We start from the raw sequence: 13,082 nt of genomic DNA, 5'->3' as shown, positions 1-13,082 counted from the left end.
CGGTCCCGGCCCCGGCCCCGGCCCCCGCTCGGCTGCTCTGGGGAGGGGCCGGCGGGTGGTCCGGGACCTTTGGGGCGCCCCCGCGGTAGGGGGCGGGCGGGAGGCTTGTACCCCGCGGGGTCTGCAGGAGCTCGGGCTCGTGAAGCGGCCGCCGTCTTCCTTCGGGGTCCCGCCTGCCCGGAGGCCGCGGCGGAAACGCCCCCAGCTCGTTGTTCTCCACCGGCCCGTAGTCGGGCGGGAGTGCTGCGGACAAAGCCAGCGAGCAGCGCCGCCGGAACGGGAGTCAGGGGCCACCTAAGCGGACACCAGTGGAGTTTTCAGACACATCTCTTGATCTTGCCCTGGAAGTCCGGTTCACTCAGCACGGGCGGCGAAGACGCTGGAGAAACCTACAGCCTTGATCGGGGCTGCTCTGCTCATTTCGCCTCCTGCCTTCTCTCTCCGTCTGCAAAGTGGAATGAGGAGGCCTGAGGCCCCTCTCACGGAGCGGGGCTGGGGTGCACTGGTGGGGCCCGAGAGCTGAGAGCGCTGGACGTCTGCCCACTTGTTTGGGTGGATCCAGCCGGGCCCTGCCTCTGCAGCAGACAGACACGGTTTGGGTCGTGACCCTATCTCTGACCAGCTGGGTGGCCCCCGGGAAGCCTCACCCTCTTGGACCCTCAGTGTCCTCAGGAGCAAAACACAATCCTGTGACCTCTGTCACAGGGTTGTGGTGATGACTAGAACCAGGCCAAGAAGGAGCAGGGGAGCTTCTACAGGGTTGGCGTGGGTTTCATTGTCTGATAAGACAAAGTGGCCTTGTCTGGAAGATTCCAGCTGAGTGGACAGAGGCTTCCATTCCATCTGTGTCACAGGTGGCCAAAACTCACTTCTTGACAAGCTGAAGGCAGAATAGTAAAGGCCTCTGAAAAGTGGTCATTTTGAAGCCTTTAGGCGTTCCTGTCAGCCCTTGAAGTCCTGGGTTGAATTTGTGTCCATGGTGGGCATGGGTGTAATTAAGGGAGAAGTCTGCTCTGGGTCTAGAGAAGACTCTGAGCGACCTGGGAAGCCTGCCTTGGAGGTTTGGAGGAGAAGCGTGAGGTTCTGCTGGGCATTGTCCTCCTGGGCCTCCCTGCCTCTTTGGATTCTTGCATCCCCCGAAACTTCTCTTGTCATGCAAGGAGCAGGGTCATTTCACCAGAGTCCGGTGGTGAGCACCAGAATAAATCGATTAACTCACTCTGGGCCCTGACCCTCCCCATCTGGCTGGGTATTCTGGGGAAGATTCTGGGCCCTGGGATATGCTCTGGGCTAGTGCCTATGGACTGAGAGCAGGCAGCAGGACCCCCTAACTCCCACCCTATCTGGCCTCAGTGTGGTGATATTGGAAGGCAAGTCTGAGAGGCAGAGTGGATAAGGCAGGTGGGGTGAACTGAATGCAAATCTCAACTCCACTGCCTACTGCTGGGCAGTTTGGAGCAAATGACTTCTCCCTGAGCCCTAATTCCTTCCTCTGGACAATGGAGGAAAAAGTGGGAGCTCCTCACAGGATTTGAATGAGGATCGAACAAGATGAGTCTATAAGGCACTCACAAGTGAGTGTCACGGCTGCCAGGGAGAAGTTGGTCCTGGAACCTGGAGTCATGGACAGCTTTGGGAGTTTGGGCTATAAGCGTGGGTGGAGGCACACCACCATCTGGCCCTCTACACCACCACTGCCTTGTGGAAGGGAGTGGGACCTTGTGGCCCCAGAGCTATGGTTTTCTTAGTCCAGAAATCAGGCCAGGAGTCCAAAACCAGTGACTGCTCCCCCATCCTGCTTTGTTCTTGCAAGGACTGTTGACCTCTGGGAACATTCTGAAGGACAGAGCCTGAACTTAATCTGGGGGGCTTCTGGACACTGCACCAAGAGTCGTAGTCACAGAGGGTACCCAGGAAGTCAGGCCATGGGAAAGGCGAGTCCCAGAGTCCTAGTGACACCAGGTAAGGGGTGTCTCAGAAGCAGCTCCCTTAGACTAGGGCTGCAGTCGGCTGCGTCTCACGTGCTTCCAAGTGAAGGATGTCCTGTCTGCACCCACAGATCTGTGGAGCCACTGCTCTGTGCTAGCCTGGGAACCAGCCACACACATTCCCCCACCCTGAACTTGGCTCCGGGGGAAAGGGGAAAGGGGTGGGGGCAAAGCCCTGTGTTCCTAAGGGGTCTCTGAGACAAAGGCTCTGGCATGGGAGCAAGTCAGCAGGGTGTCAGCAGCTGTGGGCCGGGGGCTTCGGCTCTGTGATGGAGACTGGTTGTGGTTGAGATAGGAATCCCCTGGAGGCTTGGACCTGGTCCCCCTGCAAGGCAGTTCCCTGTGCACCTAGTCCTGCCTACTCCCCTCTCCCTGCAGCCCCTGCTCTTGAAAGGACGCTGAAAAATTGGGAACAGGGAGCTTGGGCTCGGGAGTGCATCACCCATTTAATCCTGCATATGTGCTGCTGCAGAAGGGGGATGCTGCTCAGAGCAGCACCTTCCATATGGTCCTCTTAGTAATTCCATAGGTTGGTACAATTTTTCTTTCTTTTTTTTTTGAAATTTTTCAGAGATGGTTCTTACTATGTTGCTCAGGCTGGTCTGGAATTCCTGGGCTCAAGCGATCCTCTTGCCCCTTTTTTACCCCTTGAGAGACAAGGAAACTGAGGCCCAAGAGCTGAGGTAACAATCCTGAAATCACAGCCATGATAAGGATGGCCTGATCTCATCTGGCTGACCTAATTGCTGCGCCCTTCCCAGCATATCCTCTTTCCCCATCCACTTCCCCCATTGTACAGATAGAGAAACCAAGTCAGGTGACCTGGGGCCCTCAGCTTCGTCTGTCTCCCTGGGAGCCCAGAGCCCACTCCACAGCTCCCTGCTGTGGGCCTCCGAACCAACTGCAGCCCCTTGGGAGCAGCCAGGGACTTAGTGTGGCCATGACCAAATCTCCAGAAGGGAGCAGCCTTCATAATGGCCCAGAACTTGACACAACACGTCCCACCTGTCGTAATTAGCAATGTTCCCTGACTAGAGCCTGCAAATGTCATTATGTGGGCTGGCGGACAGCTGAAATCCGATTAGAGGGGCCTCACTCCCTGGGCTGTGGCAGGTGCTGGAAGCTGGTGACCTGATCGGCAGAAGGGATCCCCACCCCACTGATGTTCCTGATCCCCAATCCCAGCTCCAGACAAGCTAGAAAGGCAGCATCCATGTCTCAGCCCCCTAGTCTGGCCAAGACAGAGCCAGCACCCTCTGGAGTGCTCAGTCCGCACATACCCTCAAGGTTGGGAGGTGAGGCGACTGGGCAGGGCAGTTGAGAGAGGGGCAGAGGAGTTCTTTTCCTGTAGGGGCCAAATAGTGGTGCTCCTGAGTGGGTTTTGAGCAAGGGAGGGATTTGTGCTGTGGACCATTCTAAGAGCAGCTGCTTGGGGGTACTCAGTGAGGCGTTGAGTGACTGCCTGCCTGAGGGTTCTGCCAGGGTTCTAGCACAGTTGTGTGTCTGAGGGAACTTAGTGATGAGAACCTAGAGGAAGCTGGTCTCAGTGTACCTGTTGGGCTGCAGGTGACAGTGTAACCATGTGGGAGGAACTCCAGCCATGAACTCAGCCCGGGACCACCTCTGCCTTACCCTAACCTTGTGACCCTGGGCAAGTGACTTTGAGGGCCTCAGTTTGACCACCTGCAGCATTGGGCTAAGAATTACCATGTTTCATGAGGCTTACAGAGCTGGGCATCCACAAAGTGCTTAGGAACCATTAGCTGTATAGTGATCATCACCCCCATTGTACCACCTCCTTGCATCACCTTCCTGTAGACCTCCTGCCCCCTGAAGTCTGCAGTCTCCTGAACCCAGCAGCTATCTATGCCAACAATGAGATCAGCCTGCGGGATGTTGAGGTCTATGGCTTCGACTATGATTACACGCTGGCCCAGTATGCAGATGCTCTGCACCCTGAGATCTTCAGTGCTGCCCAAGACATCCTGATTGAGCACTACAAGGTGAGGCTAGCCAGTCCTAAGCCTAGGGCTGAGTTGTGGGGCTCCCCGGGCCCCCTGGCCCAAATAAGTGGCTGGATAGAACCCCCTGAGGTAGCTGCCTGGCAGTGCTACTGGCTTAGTTCTGACCCTCTTTCCCCCAACAGTACCCAGAGGGAATTCGGAAGTATGACTACAACCCCAGCTTTGCCATTCGTGGCCTCCACTATGACATTCAGAAGGTGAGTGGATCCTTCCTTAACTCTTGTCTCCTCTAGAGGGAGGGGCTCCCCACCTGTGCATTCTTTGACCTCAAAGCTGTAGCTCCTCTTTGTATACACATTATTCTCTTGGTACTATCCACTGGGCTTTGGCATGGAATGGAAGAGACTGGCTTGGGGCCTACAGCAGGACTACCTCCTCACTGTCTACCCTGGTGCCCCCAGAGCCTTCTGATGAAGATTGACGCCTTCCACTATGTGCAACTGGGGACAGCCTATAGGTCAGTGCTAGCTCTGCTGTGACCCTGCCCCAGTCCCACTCTATGCTGATGCCCAGGCTCAGAACTTCTTTGAACTGATGGTGTCAATGTACCCACTCAGGGGCCTCCAGCCTGTGCCAGACGAGGAAGTGATCGACCTGTATGGGGGCACCCAACACATCCCACTGTATCAGATGAGTGGCTTCTATGGCAAGGTACTCCTCCCCCACAAGCCAGCCTCGACCCCCAGGTTGTGCCCTCCACCAGCTCCCAAGGCAGATCTGGAGCCCTCAGAGGGGTGGCTGACATGGTGGCTCCTCCCTAGGGTCCCTCCATCAAGCAGTTCATGGACATCTTCTCACTGCCGGAGATGGCTCTGCTGTCCTGTGTGGTGGACTACTTCCTGGGCCACGGCCTGGAGTTCGACCAAGCACACCTGTACAAAGATGTGACAGTGAGGATGCTGGGCCTGCCCCTCAGATGACAGGGATGGTAAAGTTCAGCCACAACAGGGGAGGCCCTCCTGGGCCCCACTGAACCCTCACTGTTCCCCACTATCCCCAGGACGCCATTCGAGATGTGCACGTGAAGGGCCTCATGTACCAGTGGATAGAGCAAGACATGGGTAAGGGTGGATGGTAGCCCTACTGTGGCCCACCTGAGTAGGGCCGTCCCTCACAGACCCATGTCCCTCCATTAGAGAAGTACATCCTGAGAGGGGACGAGACGTTTGCGGTCCTGAGCCGCCTGGTGGCCCATGGGAAGCAGCTGTTCCTCATCACCAACAGTCCTTTCAGCTTCGTGTGAGTCCTGCCCCACTGTGGAAGGAGGGGCAGGGCAGGGCCAAGGCCCCAGGTGGGATAGGCTGGCACAGAGCCACCCTCAGACTACCTGCTGCCTATGCCCTCTCTGCACAGGGACAAGGGGATGCGGCACATGGTGGGCCCCGACTGGCGCCAGCTCTTCGATGTGGTCATCGTCCAGGCAGACAAGCCCAGTTTTTTCACTGACCGGCGCAAGTATGGGTCTGGCAGGGGGGCAGCAGAGCTAGGGAGGGGAAATGGAGACCTCACCCTGTTGGGGGGATGGTGGCAGGAGGCCAGCCTGGCCTGTGTGCTTAGGGTTAGGATACCCCCTTGCCGGCATGTGGCCCACTTGAATCGATGGGCCTTTATGGATTGAGGCGGGCCGGTGCCCAGCCTGAGGCCCTGCCACAGACTGAAAATCAAGTCCTCCACCCCTACCCCAGGCCTTTCAGAAAACTCGATGAGAAGGGCTCGCTCCAGTGGGACCGTATCACCCGCCTGGAAAAGGGCAAGATCTATCGGCAGGTGAGGGCCATCTGGGGGCAGTAGCCCATGGTGGGGGACACAGGGCCAACCAAGGCCCCAGGCTGTGCAGAGGAAGCCTCTGAGGAAGCTCCTTGGCCCTGACCAGCCTCACACAGTGGGGCTAGAGCCAGGGGCCACCAGGGAATGGTCGTCAGGGAGCAGGTCTGGGTGATGTCGAGAGCTTGGCCAGAGGTCAAGCTGCCTGGGTTTGAATTCCAACTCTGCCACTCAGCAGAGGGGGCCTGGCCTAGTCACCTGTCCTCTCTGTGCCTTGCTTTCCTTGTCTGTACAAGAGATATAATTTAATTAATACTCCCTACTTGCCCTTGGAACGGCCAGCGATTGCTAAATGCATGATGGATGGCACTTATTTGTTGGGGCTGAGCAGCTCTTCTTGGTTGTCAGCTCATTGGGTGCTCTTGGAGACCCCCCTTCTCATCTGTTTAGGAAGACAAGAGGGAATCTGGTGCTGGGCTGGGAGATTGGGTGGCTTTAAGCAGGAGGTGATTAAGGTTGAGCCCTGACTGGAATGCGGAAATCCTAGCTGAGCTGGGCTTCTTAGAGGTGGGAGTTCTGAGGCCTTGGGGCTGGGGGTGGGGGAGGCCAGAAGTTGACTGGGGGAACAGCATGGGAGTGGCCATGCTCCCACCCTCTTACCCCTGCCCACTGCTCAGCCTCCCGCCCTGCTGCATCCAAATCCTCCATGGCTCTTTGGGCGCAGGTGTGTCCCCTCAGCTCTGAGGTCTACACTCGCTCTTGCCTTGGCATCTGGCCTTGGCTAAAGAGAGTCATGCACCTTTGTGGGGGAAACATGTGACTTTTTCTCCCTGGCAGCTCTCAGGCTGTTCTTTACACCTGATGTTCTGAAGCTTCCGTGTACCCCGTGTGCATTGGATCCTGCCTGGTTCTCGGTAGCCTCTCACTCTGAGATCCGTCTTTCTCTGCCCTCTCAGTCTCCTGCCCATCAGGATTTTTTCTCTTGGTACAGGGGTCTCATCCTCTGTGGGCCTACCTGCTCTTCTATCTTGCCACTCAAGCTTATGTCAACAATTCAGTTGTTCTACACCATCTATCTCCCCACGGTCTCTATCTCTGAGGTTCTTGGATGCACGGACTGCTCTATTAAATGCGCTCTGCTGGGTATAAAGTCCTTCACTTCTGGGGTGTGGGCTTTTGCGGCTGGTGGCTGTTGCACTGCTGCTCGGGGCCCATTTCTGCTCCCTGGGCTATGCGGGCATGGCTGTCTCCATTTTTTCCAGCTTTGGAACAGAAGAAGCAGAGCCATTGGTCTGCTGAATCCCTCTGGGCTGAGGCTAGGGAGGCCAGCAAGGATTTCAGGGCCTCTTTGCTCCAGGGCCAAGGGGCCTTCTCTGCGGTTTCTTTGTCACAAACAGGGACTGACTCCCTAGCCTGGGGTGGGTGTGAGGCCACAGGGAGCGGAGGTCCTTGAGCCACAGGCACCATGCCAGGCCTACAGGCAACCGTCCTGCAGTAAGCAGAACCCCTTTCCCAAGCGGGAAGGGAAAGTAAGGGCCAGAGCCCAGGGAGGAGACAGCAAGGCCACGGGAAAGGGCATCCGGCATCCGGCTGGATTTGGACTGCCTCTGGGGATTTGAGAGGGAGGACCAGTGGAGGACAAGGCACACTTGGCTCAGCAGGGTCACCCCTCCTCTCCCCAGGGGAACCTGTTTGACTTCCTGCGCTTGACAGAATGGCGTGGGCCCCGCGTGCTCTACTTCGGAGACCACCTCTACAGTGACCTGGCGGTAAGAGGGACAGGGTGGACTGCAGGACAGTGGGCAGGGAGCCTTCCCAGACGGCACTGAGCCCAGTCCCACTGGCCCACCCACCAGGATCTCATGCTGCGGCACGGCTGGCGCACAGGCGCCATCATCCCTGAGCTGGAGCGCGAGATCCGCATCATCAACACAGAGCAGTACATGCACTCGCTGACATGGCAGCAAGCGCTCACAGGGCTGCTTGAGCGCATGCAGGTGCGGGCAGGATGGGGCAGGGTGGCCAGAGGCATTCATGGGGAGGGCTGGGGCTATAGCCTCCTGAGTGCGCATGCTCAGCACACACCGTGTACACCCGTGTGTCCCCCAGACCTATCAGGATGCAGAGTCAAGGCAGGTGCTAGCTACCTGGATGAAGGAGCGGCAGGAGCTGAGGTGAGCAGGGTGAGCGCAGAGTGAGAGTCCCAGCCCAAGCCCCTCCTGGCCCACCACGGAGCGGCCTGTGTCTTGTTCCCCAGGTGCATCACCAAGGCCCTGTTCAACGCACAGTTTGGGAGCATCTTCCGCACCTTCCACAACCCCACCTACTTCTCAAGGCGCCTCGTGCGCTTCTCCGACCTCTACATGGCCTCCCTCAGCTGCCTGCTCAACTACCGCGTGGACTTCACCTTCTACCCACGTCGCACACCCCTGCAGCACGAGGCGCCCCTCTGGATGGACCAGCTCTGCACTGGCTGCATGAAGACACCCTTCCTCGGCGACATGGCCCACATCCGCTGAGGGCACCTTTATTGTTCCGGACAGGCCCCAGCCCCTCCTGCCCCATCCACTCTGGGTATCCGTCCAGACAAGCAATAAAAGTGGTCTCCTTCCTGCGCGTGCCTCGCCTGCAGCCCGGTCTTGTCACTTGACCGTAAGGATCCTCTGGGTGTCCGGGAAGTCCTCCTCCAGGAGCGAGTCCTAGGAGAGGAGGGCCATTTGTGGTGGGCGTACCCAGGGCCTGGGCCCATCTCTCATTGCCCAGGGCCCCAACACTCACATCAAAAGGCTCAGAAAAGGCATCGTGGCTGCCAAAGACAGGGTTGGGGACAGAGATGAGGGTTGGACTGGTCCCTTCTTGCCATGGGGAGAAGTCATCGCCAGCATCATCTTCTGCCTGGGAGCAGAGAGGTAAGTGGTGAGGGGCCTCAAGCAAGACAGAAGCACCCACTGGTGGCAACCCTCAGTCCAACCCTACCTGGAAGGCAGAGAAACCAAAGCCCGAGGGCTTGCCTCGGGCACGGAGGTAAAAAGCTCCAGCCACCAGGCCAAGCAGCGCTCCAGCAGCTACCACAGCCCCCACGCCTGCTGCCACAGGTGGGGCCTCAGGTGCCAGCACCACTTGCTGCAAAAGGAGAATGTCAAGGATCTTGCCAGAGCTGTGCTCTTCCCATTCCCCTGACTCATGGGCTGTGGTGGTGCCAGGAGGAGCCCTGCCTCCCCGTTCCCACGAACCCATGGGCTGCAGGGGTGACAGGAGGGGCTCTGCCTCCCTCTTCCCCTGACTCACAGGCTGTGGGGGTGCCAGGAGGGGGCTGGCCAGGGCGTGGATGATGCCATTGAAGGCCATGATGTCCCACACGATGACACGGCTAACCACAACTGCCCCTGGGGCCTGCGGAGACACCAGAGTCAGGTCTTGCAGTGACGGCAAGAGCCAGCAAGGTAGGATCAATGGCCACACTCACCATGGGGGCCCAAGAACTGTTGTCAGGGCCCACATCACTGATGATGAGGCTGAGGCCTGAGTGGGCAGGGAGCAACTTTCCCTGGCTGGCGTTGGCGCTTAGGAGGGTGGCGTTGGAGGCATGCAGCTCCAGGTCTGGACCACTCAGCGTCTGTGGGCAGAGCAAGGCTTTTTGGCCTGGGCCAGCCAGAGAGAGCAGACTTGGGCTTTGCCCTGCCCGTGTCCCTGTCAGTTACCATGTTGTCCACAAAGGCTTCATTGACAGGGACAAAGAGGGTTTTGTAGGTGAGTTCATCATCCAGGAAGTCCAGGAAGTTGAGACCCCGCTGGGTGGTATTGGCATAGTCCAGTAGCATCTGGGAGTGTGGGGAGACAGGACTGTGAGCAGGCTCGCTTCTTCCTCAAGATCTCCACTCCCTGAGGGCTGGGCCCCTGCATACCCCATAGAAGGTGGAGAAGTTAGCAGTGGCAGCCAGTACATCAAGCAACTTCCCGTTGCACATGCTGATCCCGTCACCCACAAAGCCATCTCGGCACCGGCAGGCCACATCTGTAAGACAGGTCAGCAGCTCAGTTGATTGGTGGGAAGGGCAGAGTCAGGGAATGGGGCTAGGTGGGGCGGGCTCACCTTGTTCACGGAAGCAGTAGGCGTCCCAACGCTCTGAGAGGTTCTGGCGGGCACCGAGGCTGACTATCCCCACCCGACCATCACCACAGTCTGCTGCAGGGAAAACGACGGGGTGGGCAGCAGAACCGTTGGCCAGCCAGCCCATGAGGCACAGGTGGAAGCCCAGCTGTAGGGGCAGGAGGGGATGCTGAGACCCAAAGCCCAACTTGAGGGCCTCCTGAGGTCAGCTCCAACTCCCGGTCCCCACACACCTGCTGGGCAGCAGAGAGCTGAGGGAGGGAAGCAAGGACAGCTCCCTGGGCGCCACATGCTGCCTCGGCCTCTGAGAAGTTCAGGCCATAAGGGCCACTGGTGGCCTGGAGATGAAAGACACCAGCCCGTTTCTCTGCAAAGGGAGGGGTATGTGGTTAGCTGACTGCCCCAAGGGATAAAGCAGGGGCACAGGGAGCGGGCTGGGGGACACACCTTGGAAGTGCAGGTCAGTGCACGTGGCATCCGAGTGGCAAGGTGGTGGCTGGCCCAGGCAGCGATCCACGGGCGGCTCTAGCTCCTCCAGACACTGCTGTCCATCACCTACGTAACCTGCATGGCACTCACAGCGCCGTGTGTTCTGGGGGTGGTGAGAGCAGTGGGTACCCTTCAGACATGGAGAGCTGGTCTGCTGGCCATCCCACCCTGACTGCTGGGCTCCAATTGCTCACCGGGCCAGTGCTCAGACAATCGGCATGCTCACTGCAGCCACCGCGATGGCCATCCGCACAAGGGTTGCGGGCCCGGCAGCTCCAGCCATCACCCTCGTAGTCAGGCAGGCAGGCACAGGTGATCACTGTGCCTACCTGGCTGCAGTTGGCATGCTCGCTGCAGCCACCATGCCCATCCTGGCACAGGTCTGCCACTGAGGGCAGGAAGGGAGTGGTTGGACCTGGTGTCCAGGGGACTGGGGACCTCCCACAGTCGCATCCCCACCCACCTGCCTACCTGTGCACACACGGCCGTCCCCTTCATAGCCCAGGCTGCACTCACAGCTGTTGCCTGCACGGCACACGGCCTGGGGCGCACAGGGTGGGGCACACACAGGCCGCAGCTCTGTCCCCCAAGGCCCATCCCCACAGAGCCAGGTAAGTTGTGGCCCTCCTGGCCTCTACCTGTCCCACCCAACCGCAGTGCCTTCACTTGTGTGCGCAGTTGGTGCAAGGGTACCCAAGTATGCAGGGTGGGCACAAGCACAAGGACTACTCACCCAGTTGCACCTCACAGTGTGGGCCGGTCCAGCCTTCATCGCAAAAGCAGGAGCCAGAGCCCCCAAGACCTTCATCACAGTGGCCATGCAAGGTGCAGCGGCAGGCTGGGGAGAAGGACCAGCAAAAAGATAAAGATTGGCAAACAGGGCCCAAGGGAATTGGGGAATGTGGGGGCAGGGGCGACCCACCTTGACAATGGGGTCCAAAGGCACCCGGAGCACAGAGTTCACAGGCTGTCCCGGCAAAACCAGAGCGGCACCTACACTGCCCATTGCCACTCATGCCATCCAGGCACACTCCATGGTCACTGCAGGGGCTGCTGGGGCCGCCAGGGCAAGCTAGGGAAGGAGGTAAGAGAAGTGAGGTGGAGCAAGGGGCTCTCACCAGGACCCCCACACATGCACCCCCAGCCTAGCCCTGCCATCTGGCCCTACCCATGTTTCCACAATGCTAAGAGCCCTTCAGGCCTTTGTGTCCTGGAGAACAACAGAAACCCCAGCTCCCACTTCCTGGTTTTGCACCCACCTACGTCTTCCAGCATTTCCTCTAGTGAAACCTACTCACCACCTAGTCCTCCCCAGCCCTGGAGCTCCCCAACACTCTTTCTCAGGGACAGTGGCCAGAGCCATGCCTTGGCTCTCTTGGGTGCTCGAGGAGCCAGTCACCAGTGTCTGCCACCTTAGGACACTTACCTTGGCACTCACTGCCATAGTGACCAGGGCAGCAGCTTGGCTTCCAGGTGGTGGTGACACAGTTGCGGTGGCAGCCCCTGCCCAGGCCTTGCGGCTGACCCCAAAGGCTGGGCCGGGCCCAGGCGTTGTATAGTTTAAAAGAGCGCCGTAAAGAGGATGCCCAGTACTTTGAGTAGTAGCGCCAGCAGACCTCAGGGCTGCCCTGGACAAAGAAGAGTCAGACCACAGACAGCTGAGCCTGGTGCTCCTTGGACCCTGCCCAACCCCCCACTCAGCCCCCAGTCCCTACCTGCTCCTGGGAGCCCTCAGGACAGGGTGGCTCCAGACCACAGATGCTGCAGGTCTTCTGGAAGGGATGGAGGCCAACACAGCAAAGTCAGGTGGATGGACATGACAGGTGGACTTGGGCTCCTGCTCATCCGCCTCTGGCCTCTGGCCTTTCTCACCAGTCGCAGTGCCTGGGTCTCAAAGTGGTCACAGCGAGCACCAAGACCAGGTGGCTCCAGTAGCTGGTCGATGCCATAGGCCAGGCCACCCTCAAAGAGCAAGTGCCGCTGCACAATGTGGGCCTCATCCTCACCCACCATGAGCTCACCCTGCAGGGGAAGGATGTGGGTGCGTGGGGGTCGCAGGAGCACTGCAGCCCCCCACTGCCAGGACCCCTGCCTTCTACTTCCCTCATTGAAGCCCATTCCCAGACTCACGGGCCGGGTACGGCTGCAGGAGAAGGAGATGGGAGTCCCATGCATGGTCCGGAGTGGGCCCAGGTTGGGCAGGTCAGATGCCAAGGCCTGAGCAGATGGAGCCATGATTGGAGCTGGAAAGGCAGGCTGAGCTGCAGACAGTGAAGCACAAGGTCTTGGGTATACCCACCTCAACATTGCGGATCATGTGGCCCCGCAGAATGGCTGCCAGCTTGTCTCGGTGGTCCTCGTGGTACAGCCAGGCCTGGCGATCAGGAGGCAGGGCTTGCAGGGCGGAGTCTGTGGGCCACAGCATTGTAAAGGGCCTATGGGATGCATCTCGAAGCAGGGGCAGGAGGCCGGCCACCTGGTGAGGTGGAGCAAAGGTCTGGCAGTCACAGCCCAGTCAGACACTAGTGGGCAGAGGCAGGGGGCTGGGCCACAGAGACCAAGAAGGGGCTCTAGAGACCCAACCACATTCCCATTGTCACACTCATCTGTGGCCTCCAAGCAGACATACATGAGCACACCTGCAGGGATACATCTGCACACATTTGACCGTTGTCAGGTATACCGGCACACATATGCACACCCATG

The 13,082-nt window shown here is 58.9% G+C and overlaps 2 protein-coding genes across 2 annotated transcripts in view; one reads left to right on the top strand and one right to left on the bottom strand.

Annotated features, from left to right (window-relative positions):
- Positions 1–8,390, top strand: part of NT5DC2 (5'-nucleotidase domain containing 2) — a 9,833-nt gene extending 1,443 nt beyond the window's left edge. The window contains exons 2-14 of the mRNA XM_021710878.1: positions 3,807–3,991; positions 4,135–4,209; positions 4,414–4,469; positions 4,570–4,663; positions 4,774–4,902; positions 5,013–5,073; positions 5,149–5,251; positions 5,366–5,467; positions 5,698–5,779; positions 7,459–7,545; positions 7,633–7,773; positions 7,886–7,950; positions 8,034–8,390. Of these exons, the coding sequence (XP_021566553.1) occupies positions 3,807–3,991; positions 4,135–4,209; positions 4,414–4,469; positions 4,570–4,663; positions 4,774–4,902; positions 5,013–5,073; positions 5,149–5,251; positions 5,366–5,467; positions 5,698–5,779; positions 7,459–7,545; positions 7,633–7,773; positions 7,886–7,950; positions 8,034–8,295 (1,442 nt within the window). The 3' untranslated portion in view covers positions 8,296–8,390. The remainder of the gene's footprint in view (positions 1–3,806; positions 3,992–4,134; positions 4,210–4,413; positions 4,470–4,569; positions 4,664–4,773; positions 4,903–5,012; positions 5,074–5,148; positions 5,252–5,365; positions 5,468–5,697; positions 5,780–7,458; positions 7,546–7,632; positions 7,774–7,885; positions 7,951–8,033) is intronic.
- STAB1 (stabilin 1) overlaps positions 8,269–13,082 on the bottom strand; it is a 28,861-nt gene continuing 24,047 nt past the window's right edge. The window contains exons 51-69 of the mRNA XM_008054964.2: positions 12,676–12,852; positions 12,507–12,593; positions 12,249–12,398; positions 12,092–12,148; positions 11,803–12,004; positions 11,299–11,448; positions 11,110–11,214; positions 10,848–10,955; positions 10,571–10,764; positions 10,335–10,479; positions 10,121–10,254; positions 9,870–10,035; positions 9,682–9,791; positions 9,478–9,597; positions 9,243–9,392; positions 9,065–9,169; positions 8,753–8,899; positions 8,555–8,671; positions 8,269–8,475 (exon numbers count right to left, since the gene is read on the bottom strand). Coding sequence (XP_008053155.1) covers positions 8,419–8,475; positions 8,555–8,671; positions 8,753–8,899; positions 9,065–9,169; positions 9,243–9,392; positions 9,478–9,597; positions 9,682–9,791; positions 9,870–10,035; positions 10,121–10,254; positions 10,335–10,479; positions 10,571–10,764; positions 10,848–10,955; positions 11,110–11,214; positions 11,299–11,448; positions 11,803–12,004; positions 12,092–12,148; positions 12,249–12,398; positions 12,507–12,593; positions 12,676–12,852 — 2,481 coding nt within the window. The 3' untranslated portion in view covers positions 8,269–8,418. The remainder of the gene's footprint in view (positions 8,476–8,554; positions 8,672–8,752; positions 8,900–9,064; positions 9,170–9,242; positions 9,393–9,477; positions 9,598–9,681; positions 9,792–9,869; positions 10,036–10,120; positions 10,255–10,334; positions 10,480–10,570; positions 10,765–10,847; positions 10,956–11,109; positions 11,215–11,298; positions 11,449–11,802; positions 12,005–12,091; positions 12,149–12,248; positions 12,399–12,506; positions 12,594–12,675; positions 12,853–13,082) is intronic.

The sequence above is a fragment of the Carlito syrichta genome, unplaced genomic scaffold (genome assembly GCF_000164805.1).
Source record: "Carlito syrichta isolate Samal-C Ts95f unplaced genomic scaffold, Tarsius_syrichta-2.0.1 Scaffold301625, whole genome shotgun sequence".
NCBI classification, from domain to species: Eukaryota; Metazoa; Chordata; class Mammalia; order Primates; family Tarsiidae; genus Carlito; species Carlito syrichta.
Note: the sequence above shows the minus strand (reverse complement) of the source record. Positions and strands in the feature narration are given on the sequence as shown.